This window comes from Vipera berus (assembly GCF_964194415.1).
Source record: "Vipera berus genome assembly, chromosome: 4".
NCBI lineage: Eukaryota > Metazoa > Chordata > Lepidosauria > Squamata > Viperidae > Vipera > Vipera berus.
The window spans coordinates 68,206,278-68,227,383 of record NC_138206.1 but is presented as its reverse complement, the minus strand read 5'-3'; the positions used below and the strand labels follow the sequence as shown (position 1 = coordinate 68,227,383).

The following is a 21,106-nucleotide window of genomic DNA, read 5'->3' as shown; positions in this document are numbered from 1 at the left end:
AATGAGAGGAGCCTTATTAACGACCGACCTGGCATTCAAATACACCAGCCGGAGCTCAGGAGGCTGCACATCCTCACTCCCGGGACCTCGGGGCGGAACCAGAGGGTCGGAGTGCCTCACCGCTTGTAAGCAGCGGAGAGGCCTTCCCTGAGACCGATACGGCCCTCTGTTCCTACACCTGCTGCCATTCCCTATCGTCGTGGGAATGGACCATCCCACGACTGGCCCTGGAGCCCCAGAAGCAGCCGACCCCCGCTCCTCCCCTCCGCGATCAGCCTCAGCACTAGCCTGAACAAAGGTAGTTGGACTGCCCCCCTCGTCCAAACAACCAAAAAAAGAACCCTCCCTCCTCCCTAACCCCCGAAAAAATTTTGACAGAAAACAAATCAAGGACCTCCTGTTAGGTTTACGTCGGAGGCCCATAACCGTGCCCGGCCATCTCTCAGGATCCCAATAGATGGGACCTTCCTCGAGATTATGCTCGGCTGGAAAGGCGGGCCGCCTCCAGGAAGGGGGAGCACCCCTGAGGGCGAGCAAGTCCGTAGAGGAGTACCTAAAACAAGGCATAAAGCAGTCCAGATATAGGCAGTCCATAATCAGTTGATTTAAGGAGGAACCAAACAGAGAGCAAATAGATGTCCCGAGCCTCCACCCAGCCACTGCCACTCAGCTGGGTGTCACCCCAGGACAGGCCAACCACCGCCCTCTCACGACAGTTGGAAAGCCTATACCAGGGGGAAATAGTCCGAAACATCCATCCTGGGTACAGCATGTCCCCCAGAGCTCTCACCTCTAGGGGCAGCAGATGTAAGTTCAGGCCACCCTCTCACTGTGGCCAGTACCCAGGGGACTCTGAATCCTTTGGGGCCGATATGTGAATGGCAATAGAGAACAGTCCGAAGGCAGGGATGAAATAGTGTATTACATCATCAAAGTCTGCACTACTAGGTGGCCAAATCCTCCGCTGCTCTGTCCTTCGAAAAAGTTGATCATGGCCAATTCTGCAATCATTGGGGTCTTCCAAATTATCTAGTTCTTTTAGGTCCACAAATCCAATGGCACCAACCAGAGTCACAACTGGTGTCACGGGAAACATAGATCTTCCAAGGGACCACTGGGCTCCACTGGGATCCACCGGCATTAACCGGCTAGCCCAGGAACCCTCGAGGCCACCAACAGCAGTAAGAGTACCAGGCCATCCAAAAAGAGCAAAGCAGGCAGAGGAAACAATAAGTTGATTACAGCGTCACCGCTGAGCCACCAGGGCCACCGCCACCACCGGAGCGTTGCTGCAGACGCCGCCGCCATTGCTGCCGCCGCCAGGACGCTGATGGAGCCGAGAATAAACAATCGATGGAAAGGGAGGTCTAAAGCGGCCCCGGCACAACGCCGCCGCCGCCGCCATCCCCGTCGCCATCCAAGCGAGCCAGGAACGCCGCCGCCGCCACAGCCGAGGGAGACGAGGCCGACCACAGGAGCGGCCCGAACGGCCCGAAACGCCTCCACCGAAACCGCCAGAAGCGAGGGACCATCCGAAGGCCAGCTCCGCAACCGCCGAGGACGCCCAGCGAACGGTCGATGGAAAGGCAGGCCCAGGACGGCCCCGGAGAACGCCGCCGCCGCCGCCGTCCCCGTCGTCTCCGGAACGTACCAACAACGCCGCCGTCGCCATAGCCGAGGGAGAGCCGCGAAAGACCAAGCCGGCCACAGAAGCGGCCCGGAACGGCCTGAAACGCCTCCGCCAAGGCCACCAGGGCCGCCAGCAGCCAGGGACCCCCCGTGAACGCCGGGTCCGACACCGCCGAAGACGCCGCTGCCGAAGCCGCCGGCCGCCGCAACCACCAGGCCCGCGAAAACGACCTGAAAAACGCCCGAGAGAGCAGGTAGGCGCCGCCAACATCCAGTCGAAAAAACGGCAGAGCTGGCAGCTAACGGAGTCCAAAACCTTCATCCTTCAGCTGCCTAAACAATTGCGCTCACTATCCCCCCAACCCAGAGGGTGTAAACACCCCTGGGGGGCTCCTAGGACACCTATTTTCTGAGACTTGCAGAGCTCACTCAAACAGATCCGCCTGCACGTCCGCCATCTTGTCAAGACTACTAGACTCAGTTGTTCAAGTCGGGATATTAATAGGGCTGTGTGTATTCATGTGATTAATGGTTTTGTGGTTTTACTGAGCCTGAATAGAGTTTTATTTGTTATTTGTTTCAGGATTCTTGTTTGCTTAATGGAATTCTTTGTTTTTATCTTCTTTTGCCACCCAGAGTTTTTTTGGATAGATGGGCAGCCATATATACTGAATAGATATGTGATTGATTGATAAATAGTTTCTATTGATATGAGAACTGAGTAATACACCTTTAGCTGCATATCTACCTATGTTACTTGCAATGTGTTGTGATTATCTATAGATTGACTGAAACCTTCTCTCATGGTAAGTTGGGGAGCAAAAAAGGAGCAATAATACAGGGCTGGTTGATGACTTGAATGAAAATGTTTTCCTTACATTCTGTTTCTTTAAATGGACAACATGCTATTCTTATGGTAGGAATGATGCCTGTGGAAATGTATTCTTCCTAAGCTTTGTTTTGCTCTATACCTTTGAATGTAAGCATAGTTTCATTATTCTACAGATGATTAGCAGCATCTCCCATTTCTTTCAACCAGTTTATGAAAATATATTTGATCTTAATCAATACCAGTTTAAGATTTAAAAACAAGTGTGCTATAATGGAATGGGATTTTTTTCCCATCTGTAATATTGGGTAAAGGAACAGAATTTTCCATATTTGTATTCTTACTGACATTGAACATAGTATTTCTCTGTTTCTTAATTGTATCTGAAAATGGAACAAGCACAAACTTAAACAGAATTTTATAAAGTTATATTTCAGTTTTGTTTTTTATTTGTTTTTTAAAAGATTCACCTATTACTGAAATTGATTAGGACTCTTAATAATATGGAATATACCAAACTGTTAATTTATTATGTGAGTTAGGCAGCATATACATGTTATTATTAATAATAAGGCCTTGACAAAATCATCATCAATTAATTGCAAATGCATATTTCCTAGGAACAGCTTATAGTCTATGATGATACCTTTAACATCATCATAAAATAAGTGCCTTTCCCAGCTCAATAGATGGATAAAAATGACAAATCCAGTTTAAATATCTGCTTGACTGTGCAACCAACTATTATACAATGTAATAAAGGTAAAGGTAAAGGTTCCCCCGCACATGCGTGCTAGTCATTTCCAACTCTAGGGGCCGGTGCTCATCTCCGTTTCAAAGCCGAAGAGCCAGCGCTTGTCCGAGGACGTCTCCGTGGTCATGTGGCCGGCATGACTAGACACCAAAGGCGCATGGAACGCTGTTACCTTCCCACCATAGTGGTCCCTATTTTTCTACTTGCATTTTTACGTGCTTTCGAACTGCTAGGTTGGCAGAAGCTGGGACGAGTAACAGGCGCTCACTCTGTTACGCGGCACTCGGGATTCGACCCGCCAAACTGCCGACCTTCTGATCGACAAGCTCAGCGTCCTAACCCACTGAGCCACCGCGTCCCATACATATAATAAAAAACAATCTGGGGCTGGTGGCTCCATGGTAATCAATCCCAAAAGGTTTTCTGGAAATATCTTTATAAAATAAGTTTAATAACTTATGTGCAATGCATTTACATTGTTAAGAAGTAGAATTTTAATTTGTTAATTCAGCCTGCTCAACTCTGTTTTTGTAAATTTGACTACTTTACTTATATAATATAATTCCTAGGACACAAATTATCTTAAACCTATAATAAATTTTACTGTGCATTATTGATGAAAAAGAAATGAAAAATAGCAGGAAATAAATCTGCTCTAACACATAAATTATGATTTAAGTAAAGATACATTTTATCATTGTTACCAGTGCCACATTAATCATGTACCAGAATTAATCTATGGGAAAGCATGCAGTTTTCATAGCAGCTAGTCTGTTTCCAATACAATATCATAGTATTATTAAATGGGATCTATTTATATTGTGTATTTCTTGTTTGTGAGTGTGTCTATGATATTTTCTTATAGCTTCTTTTGGGTAACCATTGTTTGTTTTATCAATAAAATGAAAGTGTAACATTATATTAAATGATATTAAGTGATTAGGATACTTACTACATACCTGTGGTCATGTGATCAAAATCAGGGCACTTGGCAACTGGCATGAATTTACAATGGATTAAAACAGTTACAGCTGGGTCACATGATCACCATTTGTGACCTTCCCAGGGGGCTTCCAACAAGCCAAGTAATAGGAGAACCCAGATTCACTTAATGACCAAGGCAAAATATATTGTAAAATTGGTGAAGGAAATTCCAGTCCCAATTGTGGTCATAAGTCAAGGACTACCTGCATACTGGGATGCTACACGAAAATGAGGAAAATTTGTTGTGAAATCATGTACTATTGCTTGAAAAGCTATTCAGAGTCAAGGAAAATTACCTGTGAATTGTAGAGTCGTTCATATGTAGATGACAGCCAGATTCATCTCTTCTTTCTTTTTTTTTTTATTGAAAAGTTTTAACATACAATTTTTTCTTTAAAAAAAATCCCCCCTTCTCCCTCCCCCCCTACCTCTCCCCCCTCCCCCCCTCCCCCCCCGACTTCCCAGAGCTAAATACAAGGTATATATAAAAAAACAATCATAAACAACCATATACTAACAACCATAAACTCTAAAATCCATCACTCTCTAGCTTATATAGGATAAAACAAACCTTAGTAATATTAAATATATATAGAAAACAAAAATAGAAAAAGAAGAAAAGAAAGAAGACTTATTCAAATGCTACATGAAACTTCTTAACCCTATACTTGTTCTGGATAAACTCAATCCATTTTCTCCATTCCATAATATAGCGTTCTTGCGAGTGATCTTTCAAATAGGCCGAAATCTTCGCCATCTCAGCCAGGTCAGAAACCTTTAAAGTCCATTCTCCTATAGTCGGCAGTTCCTCTTTCTTCCAGTACTGACCTATCAAGAGTCTTGCTGCCGTAATTAAATTCAACATCAACTTAGTGTCCACAACTGTAGCATTTATAATTATTCCCAACAAAAAAAGTTGCGGACAAAACTTTATCCTCTGTTTAAAAATCTTCTGCATGTTCCACCAGACTTTTATCCAAAAGGCCTTAACCTTTTTACAAGTCCACCATATATGAAAATATGTTGCGTCTTCATCACCGCACCTCCAACATTTAGGCTGATAATTCGGATACATACTTGCAAGCTTTTTAGGATCTAAATGCCATCTATAAAACATTTTGTAAAAATTCTCTCTTAGATTTTGAGCTTGTGTAAATTTTACATTCCTCACCCATATCTTTTCCCACGTGTCCATTGTGATAACTTCCTGGATATTTTGGGCCCATTTTATCATACAATCCTTAACAAGTTCTGTTTCTGAATCAATCTCTATCAACGCAAGATATATCCGTTTAATATGTGCTGATCCCTGATTTCTGATTTGCTTTATCAAATTTTCATCAGTCATTGTAAAACCATTTTTCTGGTCTTCTTTCCACCTGGCCCGTAACTGAGTATATTGAAACCAATTTTGAACAACCTTCTCTTCTCGCAAGAGGCTATATGATTTCAAACACCAAACATTTCTTTCCAAGCTTAGGATCTCCTTGTACGTAGTCACATCATGTTTGAAACCAGCATGTATATTTTCTATTGCGTGTTTTGGAATTGCCCACAGTGGTATCTTGCAATCTAACTTATGTCTATACTTCTTCCAAACTCTCAACAATGCCTGTCTTAAAATATGCACTCTAAACACATTGTCTACCTTCTTGTCATACAACAGATATGCATGCCAGCCAAACAACAAATCGTGGCCCTCAAGATTTAATAATCTCTCTTGTGTCAAATTAATCCAATCACTTATTCCTGCTAATGCAGCAGCTTCATAATATAGTTTAAAATTAGGCATTTTAAGACCACCTCTCTCACGGGTATCCTGCATAATCTTAAGTTTAACTCGTGGCCTTTTCCCTGCCCAGACAAATTTATTGATACCTCGCTGCCATTCCTCCAAATTAGAATCTTTCTTAAGAATCGGTATCATTTGAAATAAAAATAAAAATTTAGGCAGGACATTCATTTTCACTGCTGCAATCTGTCCCAACAAAGACAATTGCAATTTTTCCCAACTCTCCAATTCTTTTTGAATTTTCCCCCATAATTTTTCATAATTATTTTTATATAACTTTGTATTAGAGGGCGACAAAAGCACCCCCAAATATTTAACCCTTTTAACAATCACAAATCCAGTTAATCCTTCTAAGAGAGCCTTTTGCGAAACTGTCATATTTTTGGCCAAAATTTTGGTTTTCTGTATATTAACTTTAAATCCAGAAACCTTCCCATATTGTGTTATTATCTCCATCAGGTCCACAACAGAGTTCTCTGGCTGGGTCACTGTAACAACCAGATCATCTGCAAATGCTCTCAATCTATAATCCTGATCTCTAATTTGTATCCCCTTAATTTTTTCCGAATTCCGTATTTTAACCAATAATATCTCTAATGTTAACACAAATAACAAGGGCGATAACGGACACCCTTGCCTTGTGCCCTTCTCAATATTACATGCTTCTGTCAGACTATTATTAACTATAATTCGGGCAGTTTGTTTTTGATATAATGCCCTAATCGGTTGTAAAAATTTTTCCCCAAAATCCATTTTATCTAAAACTTTCATCAAAAATTGCCAATTCAATTGATCAAAAGCTTTTTCAGCATCTAGAAAAATTAGCACCGCAGGGATCTGGTTGTTCCTTTCCAAAAACTCTAACACATCAACTATATGCCTCACATTATTTTTCATTTGTCTACCACTAATAAACCCCATTTGGTCCCCATGAATCACCTGTTGCAGAACCCTCATCAGTCTATTAGCCAAAACCTTAGCAAATATCTTGTAATCTATATTTAATAGTGATATCGGTCTATAATTTTTAACTTGAGTAACATCTTGGTCTTCCTTCGGAATCAAAGAAATAAAAGCTGTTCTCCAGGACGGTGGCACCTTTCCCCCCCTCTGGATTGTCTGGAACAGTTCCTTTAACGGTTTGATCATCTCTAATTGTAAATTTTTGTAGTAAGCCGCAGACAAACCATCCGTACCTGGTGCTTTATCCACCTTCAATTCCTTAATTGCTGTAAAAATTTCTTCTTCTGTAATTAATTGGTTAATCTCCTCTTTTTGTATTTGCGTAAGAACCGGGATGCTAGCATTCTCCAAATATATATCAATGTCTTTTTCATTAATCTTCTCCTTAGCATATAATTTAGAATAAAAATCCACAAAAGCATCCTTGATAAGATCCTGTTGAAACACAACCCTTCCTTTATACTCAATTTTGTCTATATTAGAAGCCCTTTGTTTTTTTCTCAGTCTATAAGCTAACCATCTACCTGGTTTATTAGCGTTGCAAAAAGTATTATGCCTGGCAAACCGCAAATTGGTTGCCACTTGGTCAGCCATTAATTTATCAAATTGTCCTCTTAACAGTTTAATAGCCTCCTTAGTCTTCACATCCTCTGAATTCAAAATCAAAGCCTTTTCTTTTTCCTTTATTTCATTCTCCAGTTCTTTCCTCCTAGCTTCCACAGCACGTCTATGTTTATTATTCATATATATCAACACCCCTCTCATATAGGCCTTGCTAGCATCCCAAACCATGTCCATAGAGGTGCCCTTATTCATATTAATTTCAAAAAAATCCTTCATCCGCTGTTTACATTCTTCCACATTTCTCTGATTTCTAAACAAATTCTCGTTTACGCGCCATGAGCGCCTGTCTCTATTCTCCTTATCAATCTCTAGCCAAACTGGACTATGATCAGAGATAGTTCTTGCACAAATCTTCACCTTTTTGGTCCTTAAAAAAAAATCATTAGTCAACAAAATAAAATCAATCCTGGAAAAAGATTGATGTCTGTCAGAATAAAAAGTATAATCCTTTTCCTGCAAATGTCTCTCGCGCCAGATATCTCGCAGTTCCAAGTCATCCTTCATTTCAAAAAAGGATTTAGGCAGTCTAGCATGACTTGGGACGCGCTTAAAAGCTCCAGCCTTGTCCATCTGTACATCCAAAACACCATTCCAATCCCCCATAAAAATAAAAGATTTATAATCCAACTGGGTAAGCTTTGTATGAAGTAAGCTAAAAAAGTCAGCTTGTTGTTGATTAGGAGCATATAATCCAACTAAAAGCGTCTTTTTACCTTCTAGCAGCAGCTCTATCATAACGTATCTTCCATGCTTAACCAGATTCATCTCTTCTTTCTGTCACCAGAATGGATAGTTAATGTTTATAGAAGCAAGTCAAAAATGTAAGACAAGATGGAAATAATGTTGAAGGGCCATTCATCTGTCTAGGGAATAGGATCTAGTATGTTCCCAAAGGATTGGGACTCAGCTTTGGGGGTGTTCCTGGAGACAAAATTGTTATTTGAGGCTTAAATGGTGCAAACAACACATTTTCTCTGCCTAGTCTGATAATTCCCATTTTAACTGTCTCTGTGGCAATATACTGATTTCAGCTTCAGTCAACTCCTGTTTTGATTATTGTGAAGATAGGCTAAAATTGAAAATGTTCAAATATTTAAATTATTCTAATATGGACCTAAAAGAGACTTTATTATCTGGGGTTACTATGTGGTTCAGATGAAACCAGTGCTTTGTTAGTATGAATTTTAGCTTATCAGCTCCATCTGACATTGACTTCTTTTTAAACCTTTTCAATTACTTAAGGTAGAAAGTGTGAAGTGTGAACTCTAACTTTAATCCTAATGACTAGCTATATACAGTACAGTTGCTAGTAGCCCAGTCAACAGGTTTGGGTTTGTGTGTGGTTGTGTATGTGTGTGGGGGGGCATTTTGATTCATTGGGGTTTCTGCAAAAGAAGCTAGAAGGCTATGCCATTTTGCATCACTCTGGCTGTTGAAAACAATCTTCTCCTAACTGAAGTCAGTCTAAGTCTTTCTAAAAAGATTGCTCAAATGCTAATGTAATTTTATACATTATAAAAATTCATAATGATGAAAACAAATGAAACCCACAAAAAACAAATAATTCACAAATTTAGGTGAATTCTGTACTCCATGTGTTGCTTATGTACCTTAAAGTGGTTTTAATCATAATGGAGAAGCACATCAATAAATTCCCCTCTCCTATTTAATGAAAATAATTTATGATAGATAGCATTATATGGCTGCTAATTATGTACTCTCCAGTGAAAATGTTTTAAGAGTCAAGAGGAATTTAATACTTTTTGCTTGAGATTTTTCTCTCTTCCTATTCATCAGGACAAAAAAATAGTGCTGATTTTTACTTGCTTGTCTGGTGTATAGAATAATATATTTTAGTAAATATTTCAAGTGTTTCTCTATTTAGCCAAATGAAGTATATAGGGGAAGCTCTATTTTCTTCTTTAAATTCTTGATGTACATTTTTATGTTCATACTGATGTATATCTGTTCCATTTTTATGTGTGTCTCCATTACATTTCACTATACTATATTCAAATCTATTCTACACGATAAGGCAGATTTTATACTTTAATCTTTGTTATACACTTTAAACCTTGGACAAACAGCATATCTTCTACAAAAGTATAATAATATTTGGAAAATGAGACCTGATTTTTCTTTATGGAAAATCATGAAAGCTTGCAACAAATAATTTTTCTTAATTCTTACAATGTAAGCTTTCCTAAGTTTTATGAGGCTAAATTATTAGAGAATAATGTGACTTGTAGCCCAAAAATAATATATTTTGAGAACTCTAAATTGAAGCCTGGTTTACATTCATGTGTGCTTTCTATTTCTAAAAGCTGGGTTCACATTTCTTCTATTGACAGTTCCCAAAATGTAATATTTGTGTTCTCTTGTCTTTCAATACATTTATCCATTTGTATAATGCTGTTCAGAAAATCCCAATAAATATTTTCCTAAATGGCTTCTCTGATTACATGAATATCTGGCAATCATAAAACCAATATCTGCTTACATGTAATGAAATCATTGTCTTAAAATGATATTTGTATTTGAACAGCTGGGGATAATAACATTTTCCCCAAAAGAAAGCACTTCAGTAGTTTAGCCAGCTCTGTAAATTATTGAAATTAAAATATGGTAATAATTAAAGAAGTGAAATTTGAGCAAGATTGCTGGATAAACCTGCCAAAATATAATTTATATGATTTCTATTAAGTTATAAATCAAAATATGTCATGTTGGGAGTACTTACAGATCAATTTATATTGGATTTGATTTTAAGGCATGAAGAGCAAATGCTCCAGTACAGGAAATCTGCAACATATAAATGGAGAATTGCAGCAGTTCAAAATATACAAAATTAAAAAGTCATTCCCCAGTTAAGCTGAAGCTGATGTTTCTTAATTTATTAGCATTACCTTTTCCAAGATTATATATGCTTAATTTATTGTAATATAAAAAGATAACTAGATATGACTTTAAATCATTTTGCTTTGTTTTAACCAGCCACTTGTATCTAGAAGCCCTACAAGCAGTGTTGCAACACCGTCCAGTACTGTCAGCACACCTACTAAAAGAGACAGCTCAGCCCTCCAGGACCTCTACATACCACCACCTCCAGCAGAGCCTTATATTCCCAGGTGAATTATCACAATTGATCATACTCTTAATTTTACTCAGGGTTATAAGAATATGCAGTAATCCATGTCTAGGAGGGGAAAAAAGAATGTGAAACCATCATTACTATATTATGAGCATGGCAGTACTATATAAGTAAAAGAAGAAAGGTATTAACAGTTCATTAACCATTCAGTGTCCAAAACCCATATATCATCTTAATTCCTTTTTATATTTTGGCACATTGCCTTCTCTCAATTTGCATTTTTTGCAACTGGATATTAATTGGCTTCAATATCCGTACTCCTTCCTCCACCCCCAAAAAAGCTAGCTCACCTACTTAAAAAAGTTTCAATACACTTATGTGGAACTGAAAGTGAAAAAAACTATTATCAGGCACAATATTCAAATATTAACTCATAGAACAAATTTATTCACGTTAAAAAGGATCCTTTTTTTAAAAAAAAAAATAATGCTACTGCTCTTTGTTGCAATTGGAAAAGTATAGGCCACTGGATTTTGTGCTAGATAGATGCAATGCCTTGCTCAGAGTTGCAAGTTGCGTATTATTATTTCTGAATTGAAGTTAGAAGAGTCATTGTATAACTAGTTTCAAGATAAAGGAAAACATAAACCATAAAGCAGGCATGTCAAACTCCCGGCCCATGGGCCAGATGCATCACGACAAAACTGCACCCATCCCATTGCCAGCAATGGGGAAGAAGTCCCAATACATCATGCAACATTACGTGACGTCGTGAGTTTGACATGCCTGCCATAAAGGATAGCAAAAAAGCTACATCACAAAAAGGGAGAGGGAATCCCAGTTGCCATTAAGAAAAGCATTTTGTTTTACTTAGAGAAATGTTTACAATAGGAGCTCTTAATTTCATGATACAAACTTTCAGACAAGAACATGATTCTGTTGTATAACCTGCCCTTCCACCAAGGAAGTCAGAAAAAGAGTGTGTGCTCCAGATTCATTCATTGAAGAATATGACATGCTAGCCTTGTTATTTTCACAACTGAAAGTTGAGATGTGTTTGAATATTAGTAGCTCGGGTTGGTAGTTGGGCTGTTGGTTTGCTCTCCGAGCTTGGCGATTTGGCTGCAAACCAACAGCCCAACAACTGAAAGTATTTCAAGAATTTTCTGAATATTACTGCTATATCAGGATTTGATTCATCTGGTTAGAAAGAAAAATACAGAGCAACAACAAATGAAGAAATGAAGAAAGAAAATGGATATATTAAAAAACTTAGATGTGAATCTGTAAGACATATGTTGCCAGATGGGACAATCCAGGCATACAAATATAAGTTCATATAAAGTTCTGATATTATTGATTATAGAATGCTGGATATTTAAGTTCCAAAAGGCAGATAAGTTCCTCACTGCATAATATGATTGATTGCAGCAACCATTTCTAGTTGTTGTTGTTGTTGTTGTTAGCTGCGAAGTCGTGTCCGACCCATCGCGACCCTATGGACAACATTCCTCCAGGCCTTCCTGTCCTCTACCATCTTCTGGAGTCCATTTAAGCTCACGCCTACTGCTTCAGTGACTCCATCCAGCCACCTCATTCTCTGTCGTCCCATTCTTCTATTGCCCTCGATCTTTCCCAGCATTAGGCTCTTCTCCAGTGAGTCCTTCCTTCTCATTAGGTGGCCAAAGTATTTGAGTTTTAGCTTCAGGATCTGGCCTTCTAAAGAGCAGTCAGGATTGATCTCCTCTAGGACTGACCGGTTTGATCGCCTTGCAGTCCAAGGGACTCGCAGGAGTCTTCTCCAGCACCATAGTTCAAAGGCCTCAATTCTTTGGCGCTCAGCCTTTCTTATGGTCCAACTTTCACTGCCATACATTGCAACTGGGAAGACCATAGCCTTGACTATACGCACTTTTGTTGACAGGGTGATGTCTCTGCTTTTTAGTGTGCTGTCTAGATTTGCCATGGCTTTCCTCCCCAGGAGCAAGCGTCTTTTAATTTCTTGGCTACAGTCCCCATCTGCAGTGATCTTGGAGCCCAGGAAAATAAAATCTGTCACTACTTCCATTTCTTCCCCATCTATTTGCCAGGAATTGAGAGGGCCAGATGCCATGATCTTGGTTTTCTTAATGTTAAGTTTCAACCCAAGTTTTGCACTCTCCTTCTTCACCTGCAACAAGAGGCTCTTTAGTTCTTCTTCACTTTCTGCCATTAGAGTGGTATCATCTGCGTATCTTAGGTTGTTGATATTTCTTCCGGCAATCTTAATTCCAACTTTTGATTCATCTAGCCCTGCCTTTCTCATGATGTGCTCTGCATATAAGTTAAATAGGCAGGGCGACAGTATACAGCCTTGCCGGACTCCTTTCCCAATTTTGAACCAATCAGTGGTTCCGTGTCCAGTTCTCACTGTTGCTTCTTGACCCGCATATAGGTTTCTCAAGAGACAAATAAGATGGTCTGGTACTCCCATCTCTTTAAGAACTTGCCAGAGTTTGTTATGATCCACACAATCAAAGGCTTTAGCATAGTCAATGAAGCAGAAGTAGATGTTTTTCTGGAACTCCCTAGCTTTCTCCATGATCCAGCGTATGTTGGCAATTTGATCTCTAGTTCCTCTGCCTCTTCGAAATCCTGCCTGTACTTCTGGTAGTTCTCGATCCACATACTGCTGAAGTCTAGCTTGTAGGATTTTAAGCATGACTTTACTAGCATGAGAAATGAGTGCAATGGTGCGATAGTTTGAACATTCTTTGGCACTGCCTTTCTTTGGAATTGGAATGTAAACTGATCTTTTCCAATCCTGTGGCCACTGTTGAGTTTTCCAAATTTGCTGGCAAATTGAGTGTAGCACTTTTACTGCACTGTCTTTTAAGATTTTGAATAGCTCAGCTGGAATACTGTCACCTCCACTAGCTTTGTTGTTGCTCAGCTTTTCTAAGGCCCACTTCACTTCACATTCTAGGATGTCTGGCTCGAGGTCAGTGACCACCTCATTGTGATTATCAGGGACGTTAAGCTCATTCTTTTATAGTTCTTCTGTGTAATTTTGCCACCTCTTCTTAATCTCTTCTGCCTCTGTTAGGTCCCTGCCATTTTGGTCCTTTATCATGCCCATTTTTGCATTAAACGTTCCCTTCATCTCTCCAATTTTCTTGAAAAGATCTCTGGTCCTCCCTATTCTATTGTTTTCTTCTATTTCTTTGCATTGTTCATTTAAGAAGGCATTCTTATCTCTTCTAGCTATTCTCTGGAATTCTGCATTCAATTGGGCATATCTATGTTTTTCTCCCTTGCCTTTCGCTTCCCTCCTTTCCTCAGCTATTTGCAAAGCTTCCTCAGACAGCCATTTTGCTTTCTTGCATTTCTTTTTCTTTGGGATGGTTTTGGTTGCTACCTGTTGTACAATGTCACGAACCTCTGTCCATAGTTCTTCAGGCACTCTGTCTATGAGATCTAATTCCTTAAATCTATTTGTCACCTCTACTGTATATTCAACAGGGATATGATTTAATTCATACCTGACTGGCCTAGCGCTTTTCCCTACTTTCTTTAATTTAAGCCTAAACTTTGCAACAAGAAGCTCATGGTCTGAGCCACAGTCAGCTCCTGGTCTTGTTTTTACTGACTGTATAGAGCTTCTCCATCTTTGGCTGCAGAGCATATAGTCAATCTGATTTCTGTGTTGACCGTCTGGTGATGTCCATGTGTAGAGCCGTCTCTTGGGTTGTTGGAAAAGAGTGTTTGCTATGACCATCGTATTCTCTTGACAAAATTCTATCAGCCTGTGCCCTGCTTCATTTTGTACTCCAAGGCCAAACTTGCCTGTTATTCCAGTTATCTTTTGGCTTCCTACTTTAGCATTCCAATCCCCCATGATGATAAGAACATCATTTTTTGGTGTTAGTTCTATAAGGTGCTGTAGGGCTTCGTAGAACCGGTCAATTTCATCCTCTTCAGCACCGGTGGTTGGGGCATAGACTTGGACTACTGTGATATTGAATGGTTTGCCTTGGATTCGAACTGAGATCATTCTGTCATTTTGAGGATTGTATCCCAGTATTGCTTTTCCTATTTTTTTATTGACTATGAAGGCTACGCCATTTCTTCTGAGGGATTCTTGCCCGCAGTAGTATACCTGATGGTCATCTGAATTAAATTCACCCATTCCTGTCCATTTTAGTTCGCTGATACCTAAGATGTCAATGTTTAGTCTTGTCATCTCTTGTTTGAACACGTCCAGCTTTCCTTGATTCATGGATCTTACATTCCAGGTTCCTATGGAGAAAAAATCTTTACAGCATCGGACTTTCCTTTCACCACCAGACATATCCACAGCTGAGCGTCCTTTCGGCTTTGGCCCAGTCGCTTCATTCTTTCTGGCGCTACTAGTACTAGCCCTCTGCTCTTCCCCAGTAGCATATTGGACGCCTTCCGACCTGAGGGGCTCATCTTCCAGCGTCATATCGTTTTGCCTTTTGGTACTGTCCATAGGGTTTTCATGGCAAAGATACTGGAGTGGGTTGCCATTTCCTTCTCCAGTGGATCACGTTTTGTCAGAACTCTCGGCTATGACCTGTCCGTCTTGGGTGGCCCTGCACGGCATAGCTCATAGCTTCATTGAATTACGCAAGCCCCTTCGCCACGACAAGGCAGTAATCCATGAAGGGGCATTTCTAGTTATACCTCGTTAAATAAATCAAAAAGTCCTATTGCATTCACACTACAACATAAATTGTACAGTCCTTCCAAATACTTGCCATTGAAAAATTCCTAGGAATAGAACAAGTCTAAGCACAATTATTTGCTTTTCATGGGTTTTAAAACTTTTATTCTCCTAACTGCTTGCAATAAACAAGCATGGGTTAAATAGGAGTCACTGAAATATTTAATGTTAGTTAATGAAAATCTGCAATATTTATATAATAATATAGCACAGCATAAGCAGTAATAATCACTTTCATTTTTAAGCACCTAAAAATAGGTTTTGTTACAGAGATGAGAAGGGGAACCTTCCATGTGACGATACTGGAAGACACCTAGTGGGAAAGCCAGTACATAAAGGATCTGAATCTCCAAATTCATTTCTTGACCAAGAATATCGAAAGCGTTTTAATGTTGTTGAAGAAGATGCCATTTTGTATTGTTATGAATATGAGAAAGGAAGAACAAGTAGTTCTGGAAGAAGAGAAAGTACACCAACATATGGTATGTATTAATACCATTAATTATTTAAAAGCTATTTTTTTTAGATTTGGTTCTGTTTATATACCGTATATTCAATCCCAAAGATGTAAACATTGTTTATGCCTATAAAAGCTAAATTATCATGTCCTCCTTCTCACTTTATTCCTCTTTTGTGTTTCATTAAATTCAATCCCAGCTGCGGAAGACAGTTTTTGAAATCTTTTGAATTGGCCTAGGATTGTTCATTGAAATACAATTCTTGACAGGTTTGGGTTGGTTCGAAAATAAGGAGAAAAGTCAATGAAAGTTGATGGATATATGAGAACTACTAATTTGCATAAGCTTCCATTTTCATTTGTGCAAAGTTGCATTCATTTATTTAATTAGATAAATTAAAACTGGAAAATTATAATTGTATATAATTCTAAACTAATTTCAACTCCAGACATCTGGACTTTTTATAGATTTGACTTAATTTGCCAACACTGCACAGATAGAACAGGTTGGTCCATGCTAAATAGGGAAAGAAACATAAAAGCCCATTGAATGATTCCAACAGACTGTTTTTGCTCCCTCTCAGTCCTATTATGCACATAAATATTCATGACTGATGTAATAAATGCCACTAAAAGATCCAGGAAAACAGTTCCAATACCATTGCCGCTGTTCCACTCCAGATTAATATCTTCTGGTGGGGCCATTAGTACAGTTTCTGTTCTCAGAGCAGATGTAAAAGCTAGTTATATCAGTCTAAAAGGGAGATATTTTGTGCAAGAGGATAAATTGTTAAATCCTCAAGCATGCAAATACCTCCTGCTTGTATGTTGGTGGATTATTTTGGTATATGGAGATCAACAGTGTCCTCTTAATATTGTTAGCATAGGAATTATTTTGGTTTTATTTTTTGCAGTTATCTTAATTACTTCAGAAATTCATGTGGCACACAAAAATACAACATAGTAAAGAAGCACAATAAATGCAATAATCCCAAGTCCTTGGGGAAATCTTGATAGGTAGATAAAAATGCCAAATCCAGTTTAATCATCTGGCTGGCTGTGCAATGTATAATAATAATTCCCTTTAGGTTGGGAACATCCTGGATAGACAACTGTGTGGGCTAGTCCCTGCAGTTTTCTTGGCAAGATTTTTTAGAAGTGGCTTGCCTCCTTCAAGGGCTGAGAGAGATTGGCCTTAAGCCCCCTAGCTGGACTCATGCCAAAGGTAGGACTAGAACTTAATTTCCCAGTTTCTAGCTGGTGCCTTAATCACCACACCAAGATGGATCTTTCACACTCTATACTAGTAACTACATTTCAGGATATTCAGATTTTGATTTGATATTTATAATATGCCAGGATTTGTAATAATGATATTGGCTTTGCAGTGTCATACCAAACTATATATAATATTTATAGATAATTTTTCTGACTATCACGTAACATAAATCCTCTTGAATTTGCTTACAAAATAGTTAACTTTTCAAATCTCCATTTGTTTTTGATAATAAGTTATTTGTGCTATTTCTTTATAATGGAAAAGGTATAAATAGGCTTATTAATCTTATCTTTATTTTTAAATATATGAATATGTGTCTATAGAAACAGAATGCAGAACTGTTGGGACTATCTGACTATGTGTCTTAACGTTGAAAAATAAATCGTTGTGTTTTTTGTTTACGTTCTTTGTAAAGAAACCTTATAATTGTTGATTGTACTATATGATCTTTAAATTTTATTTTAAAAACAGCAGTGATTACTGAAAAACATATCATTTGCATCAGTATCTAAGAATTGCTTTCTTTGTGATTTGAAGCTACAGCAATGCCCAAATTAATTAAGCTATAAATTAAGTGGTTTGTGTATGGCTTACAAAAACAAAACTAAAATTTTGGCAATTTGTATTACTTTTTCACAAGAATAGAAATTCTGATTTAAGGATGTAAAACCATTGAATACAAACCAAGGTACTGTATCTAACATAGTCTATCCTAACAGTAAACCCTTTCCAATCAATGGGACTCTAATGATACCTAATTGAAATACCATTTTTTCATTTGATCTCTCTAAAGATGAGAAGGTTTGAATTTAGTATAAAGCATCTGGAAAACATTGACGCATCCCATTTCAGTTGTGTTTTTTAAGTTTTAAACTGTACTTCTTTCATCTTTAATTATCAGCTCTAATATTACCATCTCCTTATTAATGTTTTAATTCATTTTGAAAAGGTTGAATTATTGCAAGTTAAAAAACAGTAATTTATACTGGGAAACACATGACTAGAATTTCATGAAAGCAGTTTCAATTAAGCACTAAATTTTATTATTTTGATATGAATAGAAGAATTTATTCCATGGGTAGGAGTTTCAAAAAAGAAAAGAAAACCCTTAATTTTACGAAATTGGAAATCTTGTTTCTGTTTCTCATACATATGTCCTTATATATTATATCAAAAGATAGGTTAACTTTCAGAACAGAGGTAATTAGCATAAAAATCAAGCAGGCCATTGAGAAAAAGGTGACATTTCCTAGAAATGTCTGAAGAAAAATATCTGATCTATGTGCTTGTTTTATTTATTAGTTTGGTCTGCTTTAATTTTGTATTAGAGGAGGTGAGTGAAGGTTAAGTGAAATAAGACTGGAATAGCAGAGAAAAGTGGATAAAGTATCAAATTTATTTTTGCAATTTCCCCTTTAGAATTTGATTATATATTTAAATTAGGCTGAGCAAAAGATTAAATGCAGGACTCAAATTCTTTTCTGATTCTTTTTAGAATGGTTATATATATATATATATATATATATATATATATATATATATATATATATATATATATATATATATATATATATATATATATATATATATATATATATATATATATATATATATATATTAAATTCCATTTATATCCCGCCCTTCTCCGAAGACTCAGGGTGGCTTACAAGCTTAGCAGTAGCCTTCATTCTATGTATATGCCTGCTTATTAGGGCTTTCACACACACCCCAAGCGGCATTATTACAAAGTCAGCTTAATTGCCCCCAACAATCTGGGTCCTCATTTAAACCTACCTCGGAAGGATGGAAGGCTGAGTCAACCTTGAGCCTGGTGGGATGCGAACCTGCACTAATTGCAGGCAGCTGGTGTTACTTAAGGAGGCATTAGCCCACTGCTCCACCAAGGCTCTTTTCACCCATAGTATTGGATGTTAATTGATGCTGACATGTATGGATGACCATGTTCCATGCAAATGTATTGCATACAAAAGTTATGAAAAGTAACATAGATGATTTTGAACAATTGATATGTCTATTAAATTGAGGGGATTTTTGTCCTTATATGTAAAGTAAAAGATTTGTAAAAAAAACATCCACTTGATAACATTAAATCACATCAAATTTTATGCATGTGCTTGAATAAAATTGAGTTACATCTTAACTCTGCAAGTTTGCTAAAAGTATCCTCAAGCCCAAGCAATCCGATTTATTTTGTTGCAGGGAAACTAAGGCCTATATCTATGCCTGTAGAATATAACTGGGTAGGAGATTATGAAGAACCTAGCAAAACAAAAAGAGATAGCAGGAGAGGTAAGTAATTCTAGTCACAAATTATGCATAGCATTATTTGGTTATTTATTAAAAATAATTTCATTCTAAAATAGACACTCTTTAACTATATATTTTATTAACTATTCCACAGTTATAATAATAATAATAATACTAAAGGAGGAAGGGACCTTGGAGGTCATCTAGTCCAACCCCCTGCTCAGGCAGGAAACCCTATACCATTACAGACAAATGGCTGTCCAGTCTCTTCGTAAAAACTTTCACTGTTGGAGCATTCACCGCTTCTGGAGGCAGGTTGTTCCACTGGTTAATTGTTCTAACTGTCAGGAAGTTTCTCCTTAGTTCTAGGTTGCTTCTCTCCTTGATTAGTTTCCATCCGTTGCTACTTGTCCTGCCTTCAGGCGCTTTGGAGTATAGCTTGACTCCCTCTTCTTTGTGGCAGCCCCTGAGATATTGGAACACTGCTATCATGTCACTGCTAGTCCTTCTTTTCATTAAATTAGACATACCCAATTCCAGCAAGCATTCCTTATATGTTTTAGCCTCCAGTCCCCTAATCATCTTGTTGCTCTTCTCTGTACTCTTTCTAGAGTCTCAACATCTTTTTTACATCGTGGTAACCAAAACTGGGTGCAGTATTCCAAGTGTGGCCTTACCAAGGCATTGTAAAGTGGTATTAACACTTCATGTGATTTTGATTCTATCCCTCTGTTAATGCAGCCTAGCACTGTGTTGGCTTTTTTGGCAGCTGCAGCACACTGCTGGCTCATATTTAAGTGATTGTCCACTAGGACTCCAAGATCCCTCTCACAGTTACTATTATTGAGCAAGGTACCCCCTATACTCTATACCTGTACGTTTGGTTTTTCTTACCTTATGATATGGATTTTTAAAAATGCCTTATTAATATATTTGGTTGATCATCATCATCATCATCATCTTAGCCATTGTCTATCCATTGCAGGATGAAGGCCTCTTCTGCATGTTTTCAACCTATACAGTCCTGAGCTTTCTTTTGCCAGTGGGGCCCGCAATACTTGCTGATGTCATCGATCCATCTTGTTTTAGGTCTCTTTCATGGACACTTTTTATTAAGTGGGATCCCACTTGATTTGGTTGATATTTAAGCATATATATTGTTTATATTTAGTTAATATCATAAATTATAAATTGCTGTTTCCTAACTTACCAATTTATAAGAGTACATTGTGTTGAATCAGTAAGGACATAACTAAAATGTTCCACTGATGTTCTCTCTCCCCATGTACTTAAAATGTTCCTCTTTAGTTATCTTTCCCCACCATTTAAATGATTAGACTATACTGCACATCAAAACACTTTAGGTACAGAGTACATCACACTGCATGTGGGACTTCAGATCAGGGCATTGTGGTGTAAATTAATACTTTGTGGATATAAACTGTGGAAAGTTATAATCGTGTTTTCTCTGAAAATTTTAATACTTTGGAAGAGCTAAGCAAATGCAGTAATGTACAAATATCTGCAGGGGAAAATCTCATGTTGTATAATGTTGTCTGTTTGTTCTACTTACATTGGTAGAAAAAAAGATCAGTAAATCTGATTTATTTTATAACAATAATGAAAGATAAACTTAGTGAGGCCTTCTTTAAAAAATACACATATTTCCCTCTTTTTTATTTTAGTATTGTACATGCTTTGACAACTATT

At 38.1% G+C, this 21,106-nt stretch overlaps 1 protein-coding gene across 4 annotated transcripts in view; it reads left to right on the top strand.

The window, feature by feature from the left end:
* CNKSR2 (connector enhancer of kinase suppressor of Ras 2) overlaps nt 1-21,106 on the top strand; it is a gene marked incomplete at both ends in the record, with an annotated part of 208,891 nt that overhangs the window by 100,804 nt on the left and 86,981 nt on the right. For 2 of the 4 annotated variants that reach the window (XM_081326801.1, XM_081326799.1), the window contains 3 exons: nt 10,570-10,703; nt 15,663-15,874; nt 19,349-19,438. In XM_081326801.1, the coding sequence (XP_081182927.1) occupies nt 10,570-10,703; nt 15,663-15,874; nt 19,349-19,438 (436 nt within the window). The remainder of the gene's footprint in view (nt 1-10,569; nt 10,704-15,662; nt 15,875-19,348; nt 19,439-21,106) is intronic. The other 2 variants (XM_081326802.1, XM_081326800.1) reach the window with 1 other exon arrangement.